This window comes from Prorops nasuta, unplaced genomic scaffold (genome assembly GCF_024137725.1).
Source record: "Prorops nasuta isolate Cenicafe-Biocafe unplaced genomic scaffold, Cenicafe_Pnas_1.2 PNAS00022, whole genome shotgun sequence".
Taxonomy (NCBI): domain Eukaryota; kingdom Metazoa; phylum Arthropoda; class Insecta; order Hymenoptera; family Bethylidae; genus Prorops; species Prorops nasuta.
Window position 1 is genome coordinate 559,922 of NW_027116819.1, and position 26,728 is coordinate 586,649.

At 38.0% G+C, this 26,728-nt stretch overlaps 4 protein-coding genes across 5 annotated transcripts in view; 3 read left to right on the top strand and 1 right to left on the bottom strand.

Annotated features, from left to right (window-relative positions):
* The first annotated feature begins 1,530 nt into the window (after positions 1-1,530).
* LOC136781229 (sulfotransferase 1C4-like) lies at positions 1,531-4,086 on the top strand. The gene is made up of 6 exons (XM_066740056.1): positions 1,531-2,275; positions 2,756-2,855; positions 2,910-3,096; positions 3,253-3,379; positions 3,451-3,545; positions 3,625-4,086. The coding sequence occupies exons 1-6, from the start codon at positions 2,059-2,061 to the stop codon at positions 3,913-3,915; spliced, it is 1,017 nt and encodes a 338-aa protein (XP_066596153.1). The 5' UTR covers positions 1,531-2,058; the 3' UTR covers positions 3,916-4,086.
* A 402-nt stretch (positions 4,087-4,488) lies between these two features.
* Positions 4,489-7,011, top strand: LOC136781250 (sulfotransferase 1B1-like). Of its 2 annotated transcripts, none has more exons than XM_066740098.1 (6): positions 4,489-4,784; positions 5,844-5,943; positions 5,999-6,185; positions 6,258-6,384; positions 6,456-6,550; positions 6,630-7,011. In XM_066740098.1, the coding sequence occupies exons 1-6, from the start codon at positions 4,568-4,570 to the stop codon at positions 6,918-6,920; spliced, it is 1,017 nt and encodes a 338-aa protein (XP_066596195.1). In that variant the 5' UTR covers positions 4,489-4,567; the 3' UTR covers positions 6,921-7,011. The 2 variants fall into 2 exon arrangements, with proteins under 2 accessions (XP_066596195.1, XP_066596196.1); XM_066740099.1 differs by having other exon boundaries at positions 4,557-4,714.
* A 2,082-nt stretch (positions 7,012-9,093) lies between these two features.
* On the top strand, positions 9,094-9,758 carry LOC136781390 (uncharacterized). The gene is made up of 3 exons (XM_066740273.1): positions 9,094-9,345; positions 9,406-9,504; positions 9,576-9,758. The coding sequence occupies exons 1-3, from the start codon at positions 9,094-9,096 to the stop codon at positions 9,756-9,758; spliced, it is 534 nt and encodes a 177-aa protein (XP_066596370.1).
* Positions 9,759-10,825: 1,067 nt separating this feature from the next.
* The window catches only part of LOC136781420 (neural-cadherin-like), a 50,155-nt gene continuing 34,252 nt past the window's right edge, over positions 10,826-26,728 (bottom strand). The window contains 8 exon segments of the mRNA XM_066740323.1: positions 10,826-15,080; positions 15,193-15,348; positions 15,435-15,650; positions 15,858-19,475; positions 19,553-20,111; positions 20,648-20,812; positions 20,915-21,030; positions 21,215-21,358. Coding sequence (XP_066596420.1) covers positions 14,971-15,080; positions 15,193-15,348; positions 15,435-15,650; positions 15,858-19,475; positions 19,553-20,111; positions 20,648-20,812; positions 20,915-21,030; positions 21,215-21,358 — 5,084 coding nt within the window. The 3' untranslated portion in view covers positions 10,826-14,970.

Genomic DNA, 26,728 nt, shown 5'->3' on the forward strand with positions numbered 1-26,728 from the left:
AAATGATCCTTATGAAATATTTGTTTCGACAAAGAAATAATTGATTCGTGCAAATTTGTAATTCCTGATATTAATTATTTTTTTCTCTTTAAAATATAAATTTGTTCCAATCAGAAACATAGAGAAACGTTTAATTGAAAAATATGCATTTCAGTTAATTTAATATTGATTCGATTTAAAATTATATTCGACGAATGAAATCAGTATGATTTCTCTCTCTCTCTCTCTCTCTCGCAATTGGAACTAATATTGACTTGATTGAAATAAACATGCGATAAAAATACATTTTCATAAAATAACATGTACTTAATTTAAACAATTAATTTATAAAAGCAAAAATTTTTTATTTGGCTAAAAAAATATTTATTCGTACTTGTGGCATTAATGGGATCTCTTATACCGACAATATAAATAAAAAAAACGTGACAATAAAGTAGATTTTTGAAAATAAGACGTTCTTTCGAAATTCATCGAATCAGCTGTAGAACTGCTACGCGAATGTTTCTATTTTTAATTCAGGTACTTCTAAACCAATTAATAAATTCTATCATTTGTGTTTTGTCATGAGATAACCAACTAGGAGCTTCGAAACATAATCGATTTTTTAAGAATATTTGCTCGGTAACTTCCCTCGCTATCAGAGAATTCACTAGAGTGTTGACTCAAGTAGTAAAAGTTAATCATCTGTAGGATTGCATTTGGATCTACTACTCACATTCGTATCGGTAATATTCTGAACAATAGAAATGCGGTAAGATAATAAATGTTTTTTAAATATAGGGATGTATTTTTAACCAATAAAATTCTATCATTGATTCAAACTAAAAAATTCTTTTCGTTGTCAATATTTACTCGAAAATTTTTATAACTTTCTGACATAATCGAGGAACAAAGATGCTTTGCCTAATTTTAATTTTAATTTTTTTCGTTTATTCAACGAAATATAATTTCGTATTTCTTTTTTTAATTTAAAAGTATAATAAAATAATGTACCACAATTCAGATTGCTTACGTCAGAAATCTATGAAGTGGTATAAAGTTATGTATCCAATAGGATCTCGATCCAATTTATTGTTATTAATTACAATTTTTACATAACTCTTATAAGGAATGTTTCAAAATCATTTTTGTTACCTTCAAAGTTTTAACATTGATAGTTTTGTGAAAATGTACAAGAAAATAGCATTTTTATTTTGTAGAACACAATACTGATTAAAATTTTAATGATTTCTTATCAGCTTTTAATTTCTTGCCAATGTCCTTACACGTGAATACGAACTTTAAAGATAATTTGCATCTATTATATTTATCGATGAGTCAATAATAAATTATGCATTTGCAATTATACGTCCTTTGTCTAATTGTGAAAAATTATAGGATTTTATTAGTACAAATAACAATATTTATATATATAGATATATGTGTATATGTCAAGTTACGTTATTGTGTGTGTGTATATAGAGTTGCCTCATTTATCTACTGTTTCAGTTGAATGCAATTTAACTCGACTGGGCACTAGCATAATTATTTATGTATCATTAGCATTTCCTTATAAAAAAAGTGAACGATAATATAATCAAAGCATATCTTGAAGTATAGAAGACTCGCACGTGCGTGCAAACTCTCGTATTTATTAAAATAATAATGTCTTCATTCTTTATCGAACTGCAGTCATTTTTGCAGTTTGTTTCTTATTTTATTAATTTTCGGTGCATCGCCTTTCCTGGACTTCAATGTATATTATAATCATTAAATTTAAAAGTTTTTTACTTTCTCGGTGTAAAAACATGAATGCCTCACGAATTCCTGTAGATTCAGTTTTTTGACTGCAAAAGAGACTGATATAACGAGTATACTATATTAATTTCTCAACTGTCCAAATACAAACGTCACGAGAGTAAATATTTATGAAGGTCGTATGATAATGGATTTACTTTGTATTTTCCTGAAACTCTTTGGCTCACTTGCAAACTGTGCAAAACTCATTTTTCTGTACCACCGAAAGTACATTCTGAAGTTTTTATCGATCTTGCAATTATTTCGAAGTGAAAGTGAAAAATGTCATCGAAGGAAGACGATAGGGAAAATGGCAGTGATTCACAATTGTCTCGAGTGGACGATACTGAGATTTCGAAAATGTACAATGGAATTTATTGCATCGAGAAAAATGGTATCAAATGGGTGATGCCATCTGCTTACAGCGAGATTAGCGAATACATTTCTAATTTTAAAACCAAGCCTGACGATACTTACATAGTGACATTTCCTAGATCTGGTAAGTTCTTGACAGAAATTTAAGAATTTTTGTTAAATAGCAAATATTACAAAAAGCTGATTGTAATTATTTTTTAATGCGAAAAATATTGAATGCATATAAGTACATTTTTTCTAGAACAGATAAACTCTTGGAGAATAAAAATCATTTTTGCAGTCACACAAAGGCGTATAATTGTATATTAAATAATGAATTAAAAAATTTGCTGTATATAAAAAAAAAAACAAATTTCTTGATCGATGGGATGTGTTTAGTGCTTTGGGTAATCTGAAATCAAATTGTAATGTCACAAACATCTCTGTAACATTCTAAGAATATTTTAAACATATTCGTATATATATATATATATATCCCGTTTATACGAGAATCCTATTTTAAAACCTTTATGCGAATATTTTGAAAACAAAAAGCTGTAATAAAAATACTTCAGACAAAATTTCTATGTTATACAAATTTTCCACTGTTATTCGTGTTATTTAGGCACCACATGGACCCAAGAATTAATTTGGCTAGTGGCAAACGACCTGAATTTTGAACTAGCTACGAGCAAATCACTTACGCGAAGATTTCCATACATAGAGTAAGTTTCTATAGTCTCATAAAAAAAGCTTGATTATTTTATAGTGATTTTTAGGCAAAATGTTGTAGTTGGAAGGAAGCATATTAGCAAGTATATTAATGAACTTACGAATAACGTTTTGCTGAAGGAGGAAGATGCTGCAAAAAATTGGACGAATTATATCGATGCATTACCTTCCCCAAGATTTTTGAAGACTCATCTAGCTATCTTGCTGTCTAAATTTGTGGAGAATAATTGTAAGGTAATTTATGAGTAAAATAAATTAAATAATTCAGTTATAATTATTAAGTTTGAAAATTTTGTTGAGTGTGGGACGAGATTTACTGTTTAATATTTTATTATTTCTTGTGTGATTCTTCATCAATCTAGCATAAAATAAAAATTTCTTATTTTTAAGGCAATCTACGTAGCAAGAAATCCAAAAGACATGCTGGTGTCTTATTATCATTTTCACAAGGCATTTAAACCTTTCAATTGCAAAATGAATTTTACACAGTTTGCTGAATATTTTATGGCAGATTTAAGTGAGTTCACATGCATGAAAATTATATCCTACAAATATTCTATAAAATGATTAATATGTTTGAACGGTTAGCCTTCTACTGTCCACTCGTGGAACACCTGAAAATTGGCTGGGAGCACAGGAACAAGCCAAACGTTTTGTTTCTATTTTACGAGGATTTAAAAAAGGTGAAGATTTGCTTCATATTTTATAATTTTATAATAAACATTCTATCAGCACTTTTTAACGAGTTAAAAATCACCTCAGGATCTTTTGGGTTGCGTAAAGAGAGTCTGTAAGTTTTATGGTAAAACTTATAGCGATGTTGACCTGGAGAGATTGGTGGAGCATTTGGAATTTAGGAATTTCCATAATAATCCAATGGTGAACTTATCGAAACCAAAAGATGACGACACGAGTACCCTGGCTCCCAGATCCTTCATAAGGAAAGGACAAATTGGAAGCTGGAAGGAGGAGTTTTCACCTGATCTAGTGACAAAATTCGATAGGTGGTTGGCTGAGAAATTGACAGGCACAGATATAGTTTTACCAAATTGATATAAAAATGATCTACCAATCATTTAATTTCATTACAATTTTCCCCTAAAATCCTGTTTTATCACTCAATATACTTTTCGAATAAACGAGCAAAAAATGTACAGGTTATAGTACTTATCAAATTTATCAACGATTAGTAAAGAAATTCACAGAATAAAAATTTTTCAAATATATAGTGTATTAAGATTTGTACTCCTTATCAAGTATTATTTTCTAGATATAATTATGAAACGAAATACTCGACTACTATCAACAGATTCAATCTTTTCACATTTCCATTTCATTTTTATAAAAGTTTTTCACGTCTAATCCTATAATTAATTATTCTTAATTTTTGTCACCATAAATCAATTCCCAAAAACAATATTATGTACATCTGTTGAATTCCAGCAGATTACGTACGATCTTGAGTGAAAAAGATAGAGTGATACACAAACGAGCCTACCATTATTTTGTCAATTGTCCAAATACAAACGTCGCGACAGCAATAATATTATTGTATATAGGCCATAAGAGAACGGATTTACTTCGCATTTTCCTCAAACTCTTCTGTCCACTTGGAAACTGTGCAAACCGTGTATCAGTGCTATTCAAAAAATTGTCTTACGTTTTTGTTAGATTTTACGATTATTCGTCAAAGTGAAAGTAGAAAATGTCGTTGATAAAGGACGTGAGGAAAAAGGGCAAAAAATATCGATTGCCTCGAGTGGACGAAGCTGAGATTTCAAATATGTATAGTGGAATTTATTACGTCAAGAGAAATGCTACCAAATGGGTCTTACCATCCGTTTACAGCAAGGTTAGCCAAAATATTTCTAATTTTAACACAAGGCCCGACGATACATGCATCGTGACTTTTCCTAGGTCGGGTGAGTTCTTTTCAACAATTTTAAGGCATCTATCATAGAGTGACACCCAAAAAAGTCTAATAATAATAATTATATTTCTTGTTGCAAAAGTATTTTAAACATGGATATAATTTTCTGTCGCACGAAGATTATAATTAATCACTTGTTTATTGTTAACGATTGAACAATGAACCATTGAATCAAATCACAATTCGTTATAAAGAATATTTTGGAAAGTTTTTGAGATAAACTACGAGAATATTTTATAAAAAATAATAGATTCCATTTAAATAAAAATTACCACCTAATGGCCTTCGAGATTCCACTCAAGGTCGAATTTAGTATACGATTTGATACAGTTTTAAAAGTACTGCAAATCATTTTTGAATTTCGTTATCCTAATACGAGTATTTTCGAGATTTTCTGCTATTCCATTACTTTCGGGGCACCCTGTATAAAAATCATTTGTGGTGGTATAAAGCAAGAATATAAAAAAATCGTTAAGAAAGAGGTGTATAGGGCAGTGCAGTAAAGGGTTAATACTGTATTTTAGAACCTCTTGCGAAAAGCTATAATAAGAGTATGTAATAAACGATAGGTTATGTCCTTTAAAAAAACTTAGGGTGACTCAGGCTTTATCTAAACTTGGAATTATATTTCGAAGTCAAACAATCGAATAAATCTTATATTCTCTTCAGAGTCAAATAAGTGTTAATTATGTGAAACATTTTTGGCATCATATTTAGTATTGATAGTTTGAGAATTACGTCACAGCAACGCTTCAAACAATAGACCAAGTATACTTGCATATAATCAACAAAATGTTATTTTCCAATTTGAGTAAAAAAAAAAAAAAAAAGACACATGCATGCAATAATTTTAAATTAAACAGATCATAATTAATAACTGGTTATTTTTTGGGAATCACACTGTAATAGTCCATTAAAGTAAAGAATCAGATTGATCTTGTATTTTTTGTTTCATCCACAAAAATTGGAGTAAATAAGAAAACAAGAAAAATCGATTCTCCAAAATTTTCTCCTCGTTAGGCAAGTTTTCCTTCGTCTTTCGTGTTATTAGGTACCACATGGACCCAGGAATTGGTATGGCTAGTGGCAAACGACCTGAATTTTGAACAAGCCAAAAGTACACCACTGTTACAGAGATTCCCATTTGTGGAGTGAGTTTTTATTATCAAAGAAAGAAAACTTGATTAATGCTACAGTGATTTTTAGGCTCAATATAATAAGAGAAACGGAGCACTTGAGAGAGTGTATCAATGAATTTACGAATGGCTTGTTAGCGAATGAGAAAATCAATAGAAAATCTTGGATCGATTACCTGGATTCAATATCTTCTCCTAGATTTTTAAAGACTCATTTAGCTATTTTGCTGCCTAAATTTATCGACAATCATTGCAAGGTAATTTAAGATCTTATCGTTTTGTGTTTCTTGATTAATTCTAGCATGAAATGAAAAATTTTTATTTTTAAGGTCATCTATGTGGCGAGAAATCCTAAAGACGTGGTGGTATCTTATTATCACTACCACAAAGCTGTTAAATTTTTCAACTGCAAAATGGATATTTCGCAGTTTACTGAATATTTTATGAAAGATCTGAGTGAGTTGATACGGATCAAAATTATATCCTCTAAATTTTCTACAAAATAATTAATCTGTTTTAACGACCAGCCATGTACAGTCCATTTATGGATCACGTAAAATTTGGTTGGGAGCAGAGGAACAAACCAAACGTTTTGTTTCTGTTTTATGAGGATTTAAAGCAGGTGAGTATTCATTTTCATTTTTAGACTTTTATAATAAAGATATTATTCCTACCTTTTAATCAGATAAAATTCGTCTCAGGACCTTTCAGGGTGTATAAAGAGAGTCTGCGAGTTTTATGATAAAACATATGATAATTTTGATTTGGAGAGATTAGTGGAGCATTTGGAATTCAAAAATTTTCAGAACAATCCAATGGTAAATACACCAAAACCAGGGAAAAACGATGTACATATATTGGATCCCAGGTCATTCGTTAGAAAGGGAAAAATTGGAAGCTGGAAGGAAGAGTTTCCACCAGATCTAGTGCGAAAATTCGATAAATGGTTGGCTGAGAAACTGGCAGACACAGATATCATTTTTGCAGATTAATTTAATAATTTTATTTAACAATAACTTAATGTTATAAAAATTCCCCTAAATATTCCGTCCATTGTTGAATATTAACTTTTCAAATAAACGAATGAGATATGTACAGAGCACTGTTAGCTTTATTGATATTTGTATAAAAAAAAATTTTAAATAAAAATTTGTTACAAAGTATTAAGACTCTTAATACCTTTTAATTGTTTTATTTTTTCAATTTTAAATCCTGATAATTTACAAGTTTTTTTATTTGTAATTAAGATTACATTTTGTCTAACATTGATTGGACTCGATTGATATTATATCGACTTCCTTAAAGGTCATCAAGACTTACCTAAAGTTCTACCTTTACCAATTAAATTTTTCAGTGATGTCAAGGTTATTTAAATACTTTTATTTATATATCATTCATAGATTTATGAATGTAATTTTTTAAACAAAAATACCAGATAGTTTTTTATAAACGAGGATACTTACAGGCTATGATAGTTTTTAATACTTTCCTTTGGCATGTGTAAGCACACGAACACACAACACACACTCGCGTTTGCCATCATTCATTAGTATTTTAATTATTACACTAATTTTTACAAATTTAAATGCTTTTAATTTCACTATACACACTGCACTTCGATATTCTATAAAATTTTTACAAATTTAATAAAATATTAAAGTACAGTATGTGATGCAATTAAAATATTGTTTATATTTGTAAAAATTCCTTTGATAATTAAAATTATAATGAATGTTACCAGTGGAAAATGCATGTGCTGTTTTGTTTTACGGATTTGTGAACTTGCAGTAGCCAAAGGCCAAAGGTAAAACTGTCAAGGACTCTCATAGCTTGTAATTTTTAATGATTTTATTTTAAAGCTTAATAGCATAAGAGAAAATATCCAATTGAAGGATAAAGGTTTTTTATTCTGCTTTTGACCACTTTTATATTAATAATGTATAATCTTGAATGGTAGTACTCAAAAGAAGGCTGGAAATTAAGGAACAAGCCAAACGTTTATATTTTAATCAACGAGGATATTAAGAAAATGCGTAGAAAGAAACTGGGAGAGAACGAGGAAAGCTTTGATCAAAGACAGACGTTATTAAAGGTCACAGTAAAACTCATTAAGAAATCCTCGTTTGAATTTTCTTGAATTTTCCCATGATTCTGGCTACATTAACATTAATATTACAATTTTTGTCAAAAAATTTGTTAGAAGGGACCATAAATGCAGGTTCTTGGTGATTATGATATAAATCTGTGACTGCAAATATAAATTATACCAAAACACACACACACACACACACACACACACACTAATCCTTCAGTTTTATTTATAAAAAATTCCATATTTTTAAGGAACAAAAAATATTTAATAATTAATGAGAGTAAAATTTCGCGAACCAAAATAATTAACAGTACCATAAAAATTATTGGATGGATTAATATTGACAATTAATTGATACTCGTGTAACGAGACAGTGCGTCGAAATAGTGCAATATTTTGGCAGGTGTGGAATTGTTCAAGGTCAACTGTAATTTTCATTTACGCTGTGATCGTTATGCAAATTTGTTACGCAGAAGAGTGTTCAATGATCTCGATAAAGATACAGATTTTCTCGTATAAAAAAAAAATTAATTACAGCCTTCGATATCAACAAATTCGCGATCTTCGACCTAAAACGATGCTCGTCAATCGTTCCTTTTGCTTGCTCTCAGAGATTATTTACATTCAGAGATAAAAACTGTTTTCCCCTACCGGAAATTCGAATACCGACTGTCATCGATATTACTTAAAATATGCTCAACTCTTGTCAATTCATTAAAACATTGTTTCCTTAAATTCCACTCGTTCAAAGGAAAATTTCCGGCGAATCATACCACTTTTATACATATACACTAATTAAATCATAATTGCATCTGCTGTTTTCCAGCACCTCGAATGAAATTGGTCACAGCGTAATATCGATGTTATTATTGATACGAATTTTGTCAAAATATAAAACGTGCATCGTAACCTCGAAATAAGAAATTGACGATAATCAAGTGTAACGATTTTACAAGTAAATTGATCAATTCTTAAGGATCTATCGCCATAAAAGCAATCGAAGGATTGGATCTAAAATCCTGGTGGGGTGGGAGCAGAAATTCTAACAACGATTTATTCCATTTTCGAGGGTAATGGAGACTTTGAAGGACTGTTATCAGTGCTACAACCCGCATTGGTTGGTCATTGTGGCAAGTGGTATGTACTTACACTTGAGGAATAATTGCATAATTGGGTTTTGCCTGGACGAAGATCCTAAACCACCATTCGATCCCTCCTATTCATCCCACATTTTCATGATCTCTGTCCTCTGTTTGCTGGCCGAATACAAACTGTGGCCAAGGTCTCTGAAAGACCCTCCCATATTGTTATTATACATCTACGATGTAAGTTTTTGCCATGATATAAAAAATCAATATATTAATCTGCCATAAATTTATCAACAGATTTTAGTCACAGCCTTGGTGACAAATTTGGTCAAAAGAATCATTTGGATACCACTCCTGCATGTCCTGTATTGTTTAACCAAGGAATCCAGTATTTTTGTAAGTAAAAAAAAAAAAAAAAATGAAATTATTCATTTATTAAAATAATCGAATCTTCATTGATTTTTCAGATGCTAACGCTGATCGATATTTTAAATTTGGATAAACACTCTTATTTAAACACGATAGCATATTTCTTGGACCAAGATTTTGCAGCTGTTTGCCTATCATATTTGACCTCTTTGCTCTCGTTCCTGTGGATGCTAGACGCCACCGAGAACCTCGATGCTATTTTGGATGTATGGGCCAATTAGTGGGGAATAAAAACTAATAAAAAGAATTACTTATCGAGCCAAAAACTGTCGTTAAAGATTTTTTATTAATAAATCAGTACAGATAATCGTCGTTCTTACTTTTACCTCGATTCCTCTTCCTCGCCTTGCATTTGCAGTTGTTTCTCGCGATAGATTTTGGCAATTCGCTGTAAATCCTGTTGGTGAGTCTGTACACGACGTGCCTGTAAAACTCCAGAGGTCCATCGTCCCTGTTGAGATGTTTGCAATTCGTTAAATTCTGCGTTTATTCGGAGCTTCGAAAAATTTCTTACGTCAGAATGGAAAAATTGACGGCTCTCGTGACGTGGAGGGCAGCGAGGAGAAAGATAGCTGCGATTAAACACGACAGGATTGGCATGAAAATCATTTCCAGTCTATTGGCGTTGTGCTTGCAGTAGTGATCGAAATCCATGAGATCCATAAATCTTACGATCTAACGTGAAATTCGAAATGAACGTTCGTATCCCCTCTCTACATTCGTTCAATGGATTTATCAGTATAGTAAAATTGGCAGCAAGGACTACTTTACTTTGCACGACAAGTTGGACGTGAACAATTTGCCAATCGGGTCCCAGATGCAGTTGGTGGTGAATTCCAGGAAAAAGAAAGCAACCAGCGTCTAAAAAGTGTCTCGACAAATGATGACAAGGTAAAGATTAATTGGCATTTGAACGTACTTCGTAGATGGAAAATAAGACCACGTGTGGTTTCTTGAAGCTCGATGGGAAGACGTTGCAGGCTGAGAGAATGACGTAAACACCGAAGGAGAAGACACTGGAGGCTATTTTGGCGAAGATCGAAGCAACCTTGTGACCGGGGTCCTCGGAATCGACGATGCAACTATCGAAGATCTGCACACCGGCCAGATTTAAGAGGAATGGCCAGATTGTCAACGTTATCCTTGCCATTTTTGGTCTCGTAATTCCGGCCGCTCTGGCAGAAACAGCAATTTTCGCGTAAGGTTGTCGAAAAGGCCATTGGAGGTTAAAAAAGTTGAAGCTTAGGAAATTGAGAGGAGATCGATATATGAAAAAGAAGGCATTTATTTCGTTCGAACTGAAATATAAAGTACAAATGGTGTAGATAATATAGTGGTAGTAATGTCATAATTAATTAATAAATATTCATTCAATTAATTAGTACGGTGTGTCCCGGTATAATTGCTGATTATACATAAATACATGTATATATATATATATATATATGCGTATAGTTATGCACGTGCATATAGCCTCTCTTTATTATTTCGTCTGTGTCCCATACATGTGCATAAATATATGTATAAATATAGATATATACATAGTGACAAGTGTAATTGTACTAAAGGGATGTGTTCGCAGTGGCAGCGTTACAGATATTATTCGTATCTTTCAATATATTTTACAGTGATTTTCGTGTTTCTCACGCGGACGACATCGTTTCATTAACTTTGCTATTTTCTTCCAGAGATTATTCATTTTTTCGCTCTCTGTCTCTCTTCCCCACGTCATCTCATTTTTATCCTTTTGGATCTTCCGCTAAAAAAATCATTCGTGATAAAATTCATCAGCCATTATTGCTTTCTGCTTCCTCCTTTATCGAGTAACAATTTGAATAAACGATTATTAATTGAAACATTTTTCGTACTGAGATTCGTTACAAATAATATTCCTTTACGAATTATTGCGAGAATTTTATTATATATTAGAAATAATCGACGGGATCTCTCTTTCCATCTTGATCTCGAGAACGCTAGGCCCTGTTCTATCTCGTTTGAAACTTTCAAGTAAAAAATAATTATTCACATCTGTCTAGGCAGTTGTTTACTGATTTTTTGGATATGTATAATAATAATAATCTCGCATAACGAGGGAATTAAGGAAATAAATTTTTCGGTTAAATAGAAAAGATTTGTATAACACAATTAAAAAATCTACCAATATAAATATTAGAGTAAAGCACCCATTTCCCTCGATTACTTTCCAGTAAAAACGTAAATCAGCTGTCATCTCGTGAATTACACGTACACTTAAGTCGATAATAAATATACAATTGGACGATAATAATTTAAAATAAGTTACGTCGTTGAGTAATAGTACAATTGATACATTCGAGATATATTAATTATTTCTTAAGATAACCAATTACAATAAATAATTAATAATACGTATGGCTTGATGCATAAATACAATCGAGATTAGGCTTTAGCAGTTTTATATCAGACTTTTATCACGTGGTCTTATTTATATTACTAAGATACAAATTTTAAATACGGGAGGCAGTCCAGGCTGGATCGTTCTGATACTTTCCCAGTCTCTCTGATAAATCCGCAAATTTTGCTTTTGCTTCCTTTTCCTGCTTCGTTTAATTTTTAAAGCGAGATTGACGATAAGCCACGTTCGAGGGAACAGAAATTTGTAAGATCGATCGATGTACACGCGCCGATATCGTTTTTCCGACAGATTTTCCATTTCTTTTTTCGTCTGGAAGACTGCGATTCTCGTAAATCATTTATGAAAGGATGATCAATGAGATTGAGCAAGCAGCTTGAGCAAAATCATCTCGATCCTCATCTGCCATTGGTCGAAAAATGTTGCATCCCCAAAAAAAGTTCAATTCTAATATGCATTACGAAAACTAATCGAAAGGCTCTGAAAAAATCATTCTTATCAGCGACCGGTCTCGATAATCGTATCAATCGTATAATTATTTCGCAGAGCGAGAAAAGGTAAAGCTTTTCCCATAAAAAAATCCGTTTTGATCGCCCCGTGTACATCCAGGATCAAGATTAGCTTGAAATATTGCCACTGCACAACACGTTTAAGCACACCGTTTATTAATTCCGTACTGACCAATCAGGACTCCGCATTTTCTATGCTAAAAACGCCAGTTTTCCTAAAACTGTGCCCTTTCCTTATTTTCTACTCGATAGAGGAGTTAGAGATAATACAAAGAACGCAATAGGAATGTGAAAACGAACCAGTGCCCGAGTATTATACAAAAGTGAGAGAGATGCTGGACTTTATTGTGGTTTTTCAATTGTTTCTTCGTCTGAACGGTGGCGCCATCTGGAGTCTCACTCCGAGGACCGTACGTATGACTAGGTAAAACGATTAGAATTACAGTGAAAATGAACTTTTAATGAGCATCAGTCGTCTTACTTAATTATTTTCCCTTAGTCTCTTTCTTTATTGAATATAGTACGCATTTATTCGTTCGTCGTACGAAGTTTCTCTCGTGAGCCAGCGTTTGCTACTAACATAACCTTAGAAATGGACCGAGAAGGTGTTGTAAGAAAACGTGTTATGGCACCCCAAGAAAGTTACGAAGCTCCGCGCTACGATTCCGTATACAAATACAAGTGAGAGACGGGTATAATAGTAAAAAGTATGGTACAGTCTAGAGATTTGTGTAGAGAGGATAAAAACAACGGAATGGTCAGTCAACAATCGTGATGTTCTCGTAAGAAAAGTCCAAATGATCCCCGCAAATCGGCCACTGAGCTGCCGCGACTAGGGAGGGATATCTACGAGACTCATCTCTTTGGCTTTCGACTATTTTTTAAGAAACAATTCGCGCGAAAACCACCAATTCTGGGCTTCTTTAGTATCCTTGGGACGATTATACAACGATCCGTAAGACGGCGATTCTCGCTTTTTTTTTTTTTTTTTTTTTAGGTTAACTACAGTATTCGTACAGGTGCTGGTTACAGGAACTAACCTCAACCACCGAATTGACCAAATTTTCCTTCCTCCCCACAAAAGCGCCGAAGCGAAAACCTCCAATCGAATTGAGTTCTATCGTAGAGAATAAACGACGAGTGAACAACAAAAATATAAATATAGCTTTGATCGATTCTTTTCACGCTCGTGCTTGGCTGGCGATCTCGTTTTTAGAAAAGAAAACCGCGATCTTAGCCTCGTTTACTCGCACGCGCTGTCCTTTGTTCTGCACGTGCAAATATATAATATATATATATATATATTTATGTATATACTTTTATACTCATCTAATAATCATAATAATTACACATACGCTCACACGCGTAGTTTTCCTAATCTCGCACGGACTTTCACGGTTTTCTCGCATCACGTGTTCCTATATAAATTTATATTTATAATATGTATTTATATATTTATATATATATATTTATATATTCACTTTAATATCAATAATAATCGTATCGATGATCGTCTCTCAGGATCAATCTGACAACGCTGTAATGAGGATAATGGGAGAATGGCAATGACGCAAGATGAGGGTGATTCGCTCGATGGATAAGTTCGAGCGCATCGACCGATGGTAAAACAGAGCACAGTGATTTTCCTCTCACGGATTCGATCAACAACGACGGGGGTCGAGAGCACGGTGCGACCGGATATCTCAATGGGGTATGCTCTCCCACGAGTGCTAAGTACTGTCCGTGAGCTCGGCCCGAACAGGAATGCCAGTGAACACGACACAAATCTATCGAATGCGATGATCGACGGATGGAGAAAGAATATAATAAAAGTAAAGTTTTTCGCGACCGGTAATAATTCCTCTTGTTTCTCATATAGAAAAGTTTTATGTACGCTCGCGCGGATTGACTACGTGTGCGTGCGCCTTGTACACGCACCATTTACATTATTATACTATACAGATACAATTAATGCGAATCTCGCGCGCGAACCTCCTAGAAACCACACGTGATTACTCGAGAGAGAGAGAGAGAGTTATTGCAACGTTATCGATGGGGCGCGGCTCGCCTGAGATCAGTTTTCCGCCCTTCCGCAAGTTCTTCTTGCAGCCTCGCGTTGGACGTCATCCGGAAGCTCGAATAGTGCCACGCTACGCTCCAGTGGAGCTCACTTTTTCATATCTCACTCGCGGACGCGTGTCCCACTTCGTACTTAATAAGAAATTCAATAAAAAAATTTATTCCGAAGTCATTATCGATCGAAGGAGATTTCTTTACCGACCGTAGCTAAATCTCTTCGACGCGCCGCTTTTCTTCTGTCCGGCTTTCTAAAAATAATTTTTTTATCTCTTTCTTATGGCGATACTTTCAGGGTTTTTGTTTTTGGTTTCGTCGCGAGCCAGGATGACGTCCCGACGAGTTTTCCTTTGGTTTTTCTATTTAGCTACCCCACGACAGGGAGGAGATCACTCGTTGGAGTCCCGCCGGACTCCGCGCGAACTTTGGTTCCTGAGGATAGTTTCCGGGAAGTGTTTATTCCTCTTCTTCGCTCTCCACTGTGGGACCGTACATATCGGCCAGTTTGTCGAACCTCGGTCCCCAAGTGCCGATGTACTCGTAATCGTGTTGCTCGTCGTCCGTACCTGTAGCACAGGGAGCATTTTATTGTTATTTCTATTACATGAATTATATTTTTTTATTACGATTCAAAAAATTTTTTTTTCTATTTAGAATAAGGAGGGTTAAAATTTTTACCCGAAGCCAAGGACGAGAGTGATCCTGCCGTACTTCCGCCACCCTCGTACGCGTAATTTCGAAGATCGTCGAAGGGAGGCGCATTGGGATCGCTATCTGCCCGCTTCTTGTGATCCTCGATGAAGATACCCACATTTGGCTCGGGGCCCAATGGATCTGAATGGAAGAACATATAGAGATAAAGTGGACGACGACGGAAATAATTTGATTGAAAATTTAACGAGCAAATAATTTTTGCTTACAGGCGACTTTGCAAGGTGGGATCTTGCCACCCATTTCCGGAATGGGTCCTCCGATTGGAATCTGTAGAGGCGTGATGTCGAAGGCAGTCATGTCGTCCTCTCCACCACCCTCGTCGGCATAATTTATAATATTTTCTCTCACGTCGTCGTCTGGTCCAGGATACTTTATATGCGATTCTCTTCTCCTATTGTACACCACGAACACTAAGACTAGAACTGCAAAAAGAACGATAAACGTGGATTGGACGTTGCGCAAATCTAGCGAGATACGGGAGAGAGGTTGTGTAAAAAGAGATGATAGAAATGCATAAAAAAAAAAAAAACCTTGCAACGTGATGAAAAAAGTAAAACAAAAGATCTTCGGAGATGGAATAGAAAGACGAGGGAAAATAAGAGGATATCATATTTTATTGAAGAAAGTACCGAGAATTATTAGAAGACAGACGAGGATGGCCGCTAAAGCCCCCATGCTGAGTTTGAGCGCCTGTCGTTCCTGAACGAGTTCGCAGTTCTCTCCCCAGAAACCTGATGGACACATGCACCTGTATCGGAACTTGGGATCTTGATTGATGCACCTGCCTCCATTGAGGCAAGGGTAGTCGATGCACTCGTTCTTGTCCATGCAGCCTTTGTTATCCGGCGAGGACACCTTGCCCTCTCCGCAAGTGCAGTCGTGCTCGTTCCAAAGATCGATACACTCGAATGGCTCGGCGCAGATAACATTGGCACATGGCTTGTTCGAAGGACACATCCTCTCAAGATTCCTGGCCATAGTCGCCTGACCCCATTGCGTTCCATTCATGGCTGGTGGAAGAGGAAGATGCTTGCCCTCCAACCTGATATCATCCAAACAACCTTGCTGGTAGTCGGCGTAGACCTCGAATGTTCGGATTCCAGTATATTCCGCCTTTCCACCGGCGTAAACTCCTTCCTGCTTGTCCACGAGCAACCACTGGTGACCTTGGAAGCTGAAGGTTTCGTTGAAACGACGTCCTTCGCCACCGTCGAGTTCCATGGTGGCCGCGGAACCATATCTGGAGACTCTGACGGTGTGCCATTGGCCGTCGTCAACAGCCACAGCGGTCAGCCAGATGTCCCTCTCTTCGGTACGCAGGCTGTTCAGGTTGAACCTGAAGTGCAATCTGCTATTCTTGATCTCGAGGATGGCGTACTCTCGATTGTGCTGATCGCTCAGTCGAAAGAGTTCGCCATGGACCTCTCGAGTTCGGAATCTCAGCTGTACCTGAGTCGAAAATTTGTCAGGCTCGAAGGACAGAGCATACTTGACGTAACTCTGAGGCTTGAAGGTCGTAGGAATCGTGGCGAGCATGCAGCCTGGTCCGGTCCAACCAGGATTGCACTGGCACCTGGCCTCCACGAAGCTACCAACGCATGTGCCGTGTTCCCAACACCTGAAAGTCGACTCATGGTTGTTGCAGATCTCTTCTGTTTGCGGACAGCCTGCTACGCTATTCCTGGAGAGTCCTGGATGAGCCAGATCGTACAGCTTACTGTTATGAAAGAGATTCTTGATGCAGCCGTCGAATCCTTTGCCAACTGGCATGTGTTTCCACTTGTAGTTGGTAGGATCGAATTGCTCCACGTAGAGTCCTCCTATTTGCAACGGTGCATTAACATTCAGATACTCGTTGAACGGTGGAATGGTCCCCGTAGCTTGACAATCCGTATCGTTAAACTGCGGCAGCGTACCATCTTCCGGTTCCGAGATATCAGCGGACTTGCAGTAATCTATGATGAGCTTGACCGTTTCCGTATTCCAGAAGATGTCCAATCTGTGCCATTCACCGTCGTACAGCGGTTTCTGAGGTTTCACCTTCAGCTCCAACGTACCCGAACCGAAATCTATCAACAACCTTGGTATTCCCCGTTCCAACTCGACGGAGATGAAATCAGAGACCATTATTTCGTCGGATTCCGGAGGGACGATTGGTCCATTGTAGAGCAAAAGACCATCCGGTTTCTTCGTGATGAACTCGAAGCTCAAATGACTCTGGTCACACATCTCCAGGGCTGGATACCAGGCCCAGCCATTCCCCCTGAAGCTCCTCGCGGTTTGCTGGCATCTTGGACCATTGTAACCCGAAGGACATTGGCAGGATAATCCGTATCTGCCTTCAACGCAACGACCTCCGTTGTAGCATGGGCTATTCCTGCAGGACTCATCCTTGCTGAAGTTTCTAGCACCGCAAGTGCATTCCGCGATCACATCGACTCGTACACCCACCAGAGCTGTTTTATTGGCGTTCACCATATACGGCAAATTGCTGATATCTAAAGTATTCGTGCAACTACCCTCGCACATTTCGTTTTCGTAATAACATTCGTCGATCCCCACCATGGTGATGTTGATCCCAACTGCCTTCTCGATCTCTTCCCGGTGCATCAACACGATTCCGTTTAGTCTGACCGGTTTGTAATACGGGGAGCCATGCGCGGCAAATCGAACATCCGTTAATGGAGGATGAAGTCTTCTGGATTGCACGCTGAAGACATCCACGTTGTCCCTATCTGTGTTGAGCAAACTAGCCAATTTCTCCCTGAATAGATCAGCTTTCGATCTTGACAAAGTGTGACTACTGTAGTTCCAGACTCTGATGAAGTCCTCATCCGTGATACCGGATATTCTTACGGATCCGGAGTTTAGCACAGCCTCGTGCGGAATACTTTTAACGGTGACTGTAACGTTCGCAGGTACGTCCGTTTGGGTGTGCTTTCTGTCGTATACCTTGAACCTCAAATTGTATCGTCCATCGTGAGTACCGGATTTCATCGATATCATCCCGGTGTCCTCATCCAGCTTGAACTGAGCGTGCTCAAGACCCTCCCAATAGAACTTCTTATCAGGCAAATCCCAATCGTCAAGGTCGTACACGTAGACCCTACCAATCTCGGTATCCGGTGACTGACCCGCGTAGTTGTAGACGAAGATATCTTTAGACCCTGGTTGCATCTTGTTATCATTAACGTCTCCGATAATGACGGTTAAGGTGCTCGTACCGGACATTGAAGGACTCCCAGCATCTTTGATGATGATAGGGATCAAGTATTCCTTCTGCTGCTCCCTGTCGAACGACTTTAAAGACGAAACTATGGCCATGCCATCGCCATTGGCTCCTTTCTGATCATGCTCTACGGAGAAGCTCGCTCTGATGATGTCCCCAGCGTTCGGATCCATTCTGAAGGTGAAAGGTGGACCGTTCGTTTTCGACCTGTCATCATCGTCCGTCGCCAAAATCTCCACGACCTTTCTGTGCGGGGCATACTCCGGTAAGACTGGCCTGTAATCCTTTAGGAACCTCGGGGGGTTGTCATTGATGTCCTGAACTATCACCGTCAAAGTTGCCGTAGCCGTTTTCGGTGGAATCCCATCGTCTATTGCCAAAATCTTCACTTGATGCCTGGGTGTTTCTTCCCTGTCGAGACTCCTCTGTATGGAGACTGTTCCATTCTCGTTAATATAAAACTGTCGTTTCCTGTCAGAGCTTCTATCGATCGAGTACGAAACTTTGCTCTTGCCACCTTGGTCAGGATCAGTGGCCTTAAACGTCTCCAAGGTATTTCCTATCTCGGCATTTTCCGGGATGGCGAATTCTATGTTGGCTTTCTCGAACTGTGGCTGGTTATCGTTGATGTCACGCAGTCTTACCACTACCCACGAGTAAGCCACGTGATATTTGTCGTTATCGTTATCTTCTCCTTTATCGTTGACCTGGATCTTGAAGCGGAAGCCGTTGCTTTGTAGTTGGTCCTCGTAGTCCAGTGCCTGGACGATCTTCAGGGACCCAGTGCCATCGTTGTTTCTCACCATGGTGAACTTATCCGCACCGTATCCACTGTTTTCGATTACCTTGTACTGGAACTTGTTGGTTTCATCCTCATCGTGAACAGTCACGGTAAGGATTGGCATCTCCGGAAGATCCGGTCCCTCGGTCTCGTCCACTTCCGTGAACCATTCTTCTTTGGTGAACTGCGGAGGCATATCGTTTATGTCCTTCACCCGTATAGAAGCCGTCCCCGTCCCTGATTGAGATTAACATAAACATTCGGTTAATCGTCTTAAAAACTAGTTTTCTCATGCATGATAACATTGTACCAACCTTTCAACCCTCCCCCATCGTTCGCCACGACCTGTATAGAATAATCCGGCGTTCTTTCTCTGTCCAAACAGCAGACTGCGGTCTTGATGACTCCGGTTTCCGGTTCAATTTCGAAAATGGGAGATCCGGTACCTTCCTCGATGACATTCTTCTCGATGGAGTAAACTAATTTTGCGTTGGTACCTTCGCTCGGGTCATCATAGTCTACAGCGGTCATCGTCATCACTATCATTCCTGCGGTACCGTTCTCCGTGACGTTCCCGAAGTATACGCCTTGCGGGAACATCGGTGCATTGTCGTTGATGTCCTTGAGATTCACTTGGACGTCCGCATAGCCGACCAGACCTTCGCCTCCTTCGTCCTGGGCGAAAACTGTGAAACGCCATTGGGGCCTACCGTTCGTCTGATCCCGATCCAACGGCTTTAGCACGAAAATCTCCCCGGTCGTACGATTTATGTCGAATTTACTGTTCGCCGGGTTCTCCGGATCAATTCCCTGTCCTGTCAGGAAGTACACAATGTTCTGCGGTCTATCCTTGTCACCATCAGTCGCGGTTACCTAAATCCAAATAACCAGTCAAAACGTTTGACCCAAATCCAGACCTAATTTCATTACCACTTTATCAAACTATTTTCGTTTTAGAATAAATTTCGAAAATCTCTCGGTTTCTTCTAGAATGAAAATACAGGTGAGTATTTTTTAGCATTTGCTCGTAAGGTTATTCAGATTTTAGAACAAATTTTAAGTCGAGAAAAGAATGTTTAGGTTTTGCTCCATTGAAAAATAAGTAGTTTTTTTCGAAATTTATTTATCAATGTATTCAGATTTGTGGAAAAACCTTGAAGAATTCTCCACTAAATTTGTGCCAAAAGAGCTATAGGCTTATCTAAACATTTTGATGCGATTGCGTGAAAAATATGCAAACCAGCTCGCACCTTTCATATTTGAAACGAACGAAAAATCAAAAACTTAAACGACAAGATTTCATATATTTCCACATGAAAAAACAGTCGGAAGATAAGGCGATATATCTGGTCTCAGGACCAAGTTTTTTTGTTGCCAGTGAGAAAAATAGGCGAGTATATAGAACTTACCCCAAGAACTCGTTTCGGTAAATTTCTATCATCCTCCTCGGTGATTTGTGTCCAATAATTGGATCTTTCGAAAACAGGTGGATTGTCATTGACGTCCTTCACGTGGATCACAACCGTCGTATGGTTTTCCTTCAAATTATCCGAAGCCGTCAGCCTGAGCTCGTACTGGAAGAGGAAAAATCCACGTGATTCACGATCTTTTCACGATTCCATTTTATTCCATTCGATTCTCCCTTTCCCACAGGATTTTTCATCATTCCCACTTACTCTCTTTCTCGTCTCGTAGTCCAGCGCACCGGCAACATAAATGGCACCCGTCATGTTTTTCACCGCGAAAGCACCGCCTATGTTACCGCTCGTAATCTCGTATCGAATACGCGAGGCTGAAAGGCAGAAATGCAACATTTTTTAAAACTCTTCTCCCAATAAGCCGCGTGCAGTATATAGCACGATGCATTCGGAACAACGAATCTGGATTCGACTTTGCGTCAATGTCGATCCTACGATTGCTTCCCTCCTAGGGGCTCATCGTATATATTTTCCCTTAAAAAATCCTTCTCAACTTACACTCGTCGTGATCTTTGGCGGTGACGGTGAGTACCGTATGCTGGATGTCCTCATTCTCGTCTACCTCAGCCTCGTAGAGGCCCTTGTCGAAGTAAGGAGGATTGTCGTTCTTGTCGGCTATTCCAATTCGAATGAATTTCGTTACTGCAACAAAAAATGAGCACCATTGACTATGGAGATCGTCCATCGATCTTCGTGAAATTGGTTTAAAGTTATAATGAGCAAAGTGGAAACATATGGGTGTGCGTGCTTTGATGTTGAATTTTCGGATTCATTCATCAGCACGATGATTCCAGATGGTATCTATATCTTGCGGTTTACAAATTTAGTTTGGAGTGAGCTATCTTGATGCATTTAGGATCGAAAGTTTTGATGCTCCACGGTTGGCTGAGCGAGTACTCGGTTATTCGACTGATCGAATTAGCAGGGTAGTGAAATGGTTGGCTATGCCAACTGGAAGTGAGACCAGCCACTCTTGAAAGTCACAACCCAATGCCAAAAGTTTCCCAACTCAAAACACCCTTCGACTAATTAAGTAACAATTAACACACTGAGATCGAGCAACAATTTACCCAAGTCCCACCCTGTTAATCCTAACGCATCAACGTGAGTTTTTAATTAGCAAAACGCTCCCAACAATTATCAGTCGTTGGGCATCCTCTTCTGGCCATTTTAGGACAGAGTCAAGCGCTTTTCGTCGAGGCTATAAATCGTTTGATATTCCTCATGAAGCTTCGGACACGACTAAGAGGTATATGGCACGGGTCATGGCGCCAATGGGGGAAGAGTTTAATGCCCATGGAGACCATTGAAGACCCAATTCCAGCCCCCAATCTGGTCCATCGTGAAATTCACTGCCACATGGCTAATAAATCGTTTAACACCACGAGGACCACATCCAGGATTACCAGGAAGAACCATCCCAAGAATCCTGGAAGCTGCAACCGTTGAATTTATCCCAAGGATTAAGGACTCGGATCTTTCGATATGTCCTGCGTTAGTGATGATGGTAATAAATTAATGTAACTCGTGCAACGTCGAGTGGCAGGAAATATATATATATATATATATACACACATATACAGTTAATTTATAGAATTCTTTATTATTTCACGTTAATTTTAATCAAGAGCCTAGATAGCGAGACCCGCTGGAATGTTGAAGAGGGATGACGAGGAGATTAGGAAATTTTGTCGAGTGAAATTTGAGACGAAACGATGTGTTTTCTTGGTGACTGGTCGAATAGGTGGGCAACACCCAGTGGCTGGTGAACGTGGAGAGAAGCGTTACTGGGGCACGGGGTAAGAAATCGATGAAGCCCCCACCCTTCGGCGAGAGAGAGCCACCCCTACTCGAGCAACGACCCCATGCACCATGCCGCGCTGGCCAGATACACGGCATTCGCTTCTTAGCCGCGCCCCCTGACACTCCATTGATTTGCAAAACAGCCTATCAACCCTCAAAATTCATCTTCGCGATCCTTCCCCAAAAATACCCTCCTCGAATATTTCCTTATCGATTCAAAATCCATTCTCCACCGACCAAACACTCCCGAGTCGTTTTTAACCAGGCCAATGGATTCCTCGTACCCACCCCCCATTTCCATAATTCAATATCTCTCGAGGTTAATCTAAATAGATTAATCCTGAAAACGATCGTTAAAATTTCCAAAACTCTCCATGCCAGGGGTATTAAATTGTCAAAGGAAAATTCGATCATAAACGATATTAATTTTTGATGGGTTTAACAGATTTTTGCATGATATATTGCGTCAGTTTTTTCCTCCTGCGTAGAACGACCTAATGGAATATTATTTTCTTCGCGAGAGAGATTTATTCATAAGTGGAGTCTGCATATATTTATGAAGCGTGTCTTGAGAAAATTTTTTCATCCGTTCGCTGAGAGAGAGCTCGAGTAATTTTTATTTCCTATTTATATATATATATATAGAAGAGAGCAGTGTCGAATGGAAAATAATTTTTTTAAGGACACAAAGTAACGATACAAATGAAAGGGAGATAGCGAGAAGCAATCGTACGAGATTCCAAGGGAAGAATTCGAGAATCTTGGCGATCGTTGGCGAAGGAAGGAAAAGCGAGAAGGGTCGGGGCTCGAAAAGTTTGGCTAGTGTAAGTTGCACAGGATATTTGGTAAATGAATTCTCCGTGAAACTTGGTGAATGGTCGACTCTCGCTTCTGAACGAGATCAAGTTTACCCTCCTCCCCCCCCCCCCCCCGCCTCCCCCACTCTCTCCTTTTTTCTGGCTGCCAAGCAGCAGCGACTCGTTATTGAATTAATTCTCTTTTCCCAAAAGTCCAAAGGGAGACAATGTCCGTTTATTCGAAATTTAATTGCATTTATAATTAAAAAGTCATTTGAGAGGAGACCCACTTCGAAAAATTACCGGAAGACCGCGAAAACTACCCGACAAAATATATAGGTAACGACCGTGTCAATTTTCTCTTTCCTTTTTTTTCCCCATTTCCCTTGCCAAATTCCTCGCTCCTGGAATGCAAGTTTTACACCGCTCTGATTACAACCAATCAAATTTTTGTTCAACAATTTTTCCACCAGCGAAAATTACTCCAACAATTTCATACTTACGCGAGATTTCATATTTGTTTTTGGTACGTCGTGTATAAGGGATTATTTAACCGCTCTCGTTATTTCTATGTCTTTTTCTCAAACTTTTTCATTGCCATTGCTCACGAGCGCGTTTCACTCTCACAATATTTTTTCCTCGGGTTTTCGTCCGCCAGGCATTTCCGTATTTTCGTTCCATGGCAATATTCAACTTGTCCTTTCACATGGTACGAAAATAAAAAATATTTATCCATGCATCCTTCCTCATTATTTTCACTCGCCCCTCATTATTCCTCGTTGCTTTATTCTTCATCGACCTACAACTGTTTTTTCCTACCGTTCGCTGTTATTTTTCCACTTTTCAGTCGTCTTTTTCCCATCGTCGTTCATTGTTCATAGATCCCGATACAGAAGGGGAGACAATGGCGTCGTTGGAGAAACGCTGGAGAGCTCGCCAGTTTTCTCTGGAAGAGTGGGGGGGGGGGGGGGGTAAATAAAGGAATGAAAATGATTAAATCCGCGCAGATGCAATTAAATGGAAAGATCGGAGATATCACCCCACTCCCCCCCCCCCCCTCCTCAGGCTCCATCCCGATCCTAAGAGATCAGTTTGATTCGAGACAAAAATATAAATTTTTATCCCAAGGAATAACGCGGCTGATAAAATATTTGTTCGTTTACCTTTGATCTTTTTTCGTTTTACCTCGGGGGAACGAGCCGAGTGCTTTATCATTCCAAGTTGCGACCAGTCTCGACGTTAATTAATCCGGGATCTTCGGTGGACGAGGAACTAGCCTCGAGTGCTTTTTATATATATTTTATGGCCATAGGGGTGGTAAACTCGTTCTCTCGTGAATCGATCGGGTTTCGTATCGAGTTTCCGGGGGGCCCATCAGTGTTCAATCTATTCGGTTCACCAGATGCGACATAACAGGTGCAAGAAAGGATTGCGACGAAAGCGAATCTTCTTCGCTCGTGAAAAGTAAACGCGAGGGGGAAATACTTTGTTAATTCCGTCGACGAAAAATAAAATAAGTAGAATTTTCTTATGGATTTTCAGTTCCTGGTTCGTTCGTCAAATTCGAGGGGCGTTTAACTTGTTCGAAACTAGTTAGGTACAGGTTTTAATGGTAAATTCCTGACTTGGCAACGTATCCTCGTTTAATTTGGGAGAAATCCTAGTGATCCTTAGCAATTTTCTCATGAAAGGACTCTTGGACGATACATTCTGTTCTTTTTTCCCTACATTATCTTTGCCTCTATTATATTTTTGATTTTTTTCTTTCTCTCTCCTACGTCCTTTGTATATATTATTTTTCCTTTATACCGTTGCAATTTTTCATTGTTTCTCACGCCCCCCCCCCGCGCCCAGTCATCTTCCTTTCTGGCCCTGTTTATTCGGGTTATACCACGCTCCACCAATCTATATCCCATTCACTCCCCCCCCCCCCCCCCTCACAACCAACCTGATTGATTTCTGGTCGAAGCTAACATCTATTCAACCGACCAAAACAAATTATGTCCAATTCACTCCAGAACTCCCCAAAATCCATTCACGCGACGAACAATCTACGTGGAAAGTGCATAAAAAATCACACTGCTTTTAAATCTTATTAACGAAGGACAATTGAAAATTATGTCAACATTATTATAGTATTAAATTTACAGGGGCGACTGAGAGGCAAACGAATTTATTTGAAAATATTTCCAATTGTATTTTCGTCGTTATTAAATCAACGGAATAATGATTGACTTAGCCCTGTGTTGGAAACAAATTTTGAATGGAAAAAGGATATAAAGAGGAATTAATTTTTTGCTTGGATAATAATTGAATCGTATTGTTCATTGTATATATATATATATATATATATATACTGCTAAATCAATGTAAATAAAAATATTCACGTCAAGCCCCTTGTAAAAAATGTGCCTACGCCCTTGCATGGATCATACTTTGTATTCTCTCTAGCGAATTTATTTTATATTCGCACGTAGTCCAACTTTATCCAAAAGTTTCGCGAATCGTCGTGCGTGACCGGGAAACGGATTGTTCCCACTATAAAATTAGAAATAATAGATGGGACCAGGGTTGAGCGATAGTAATAGTTTATAATTTTATTACAAAGCTTTGTGTGCAAAAAATGCAACATATTTTCCTAATTTTTCGCAAAATCCTCATTGGTGCTATATACAAGGGTTTTCTTAACTCAATTTTCCCGGAAAATCGACAGTTCTTTGTTATAGCGTTTTGGTTTTATTCCAGGCCTCGTAATGACTTTTACTGCCAGCTGCGAGCATTCCTTTTCGCGCGCGACTTCAGATAAGCTTGTTAGGACACGTTTCCTGCGAAAATAACCGAGTTTTCTTCGGCAACTCGACCTAAGAAAGCTTTTATCGGACGGTATCTCAACGTCTGCAAAACCCTATCGTAAGGAGCTTAATGGGAAAGCGAGGAGAAATAATAATTTTCCTCGCGATTGGGGAAACAACGAGAATAAATTGTTAATTCTGCACATTGTTTCTCGTTTTTGCAATAATCGATGGTAGAAAATCGAACGAGTGTTCGCTCTAAATCGTTTATCAGGATTAAATCGTTTTTCGCATGAAGTATTTCCTCGCGATAATACAAAGCTTTCGTTGTAGGGATTAATTACCAGCGTTGGTTTTACGTTATGCGACTCTCCCCTCTGTATGTTTTCATCCGGTAAGTTTATTGGTCCGAATGAACATTAATTGCCAAAATTTCAAACTCGTGTATACGTGTGTATAATATTAGCTATATATATCGCAGTATTTATTCGTTCGAGCCTTTAAGCAATCTATAAAATCGTGACGTCGCAAAATCGTATGATACTTATTCGAGGAATCCATCGATCAAATTTTTCAATAAAATTTTCACTCCAGTCATCTTATTAGCTGTCAGTTGTAAC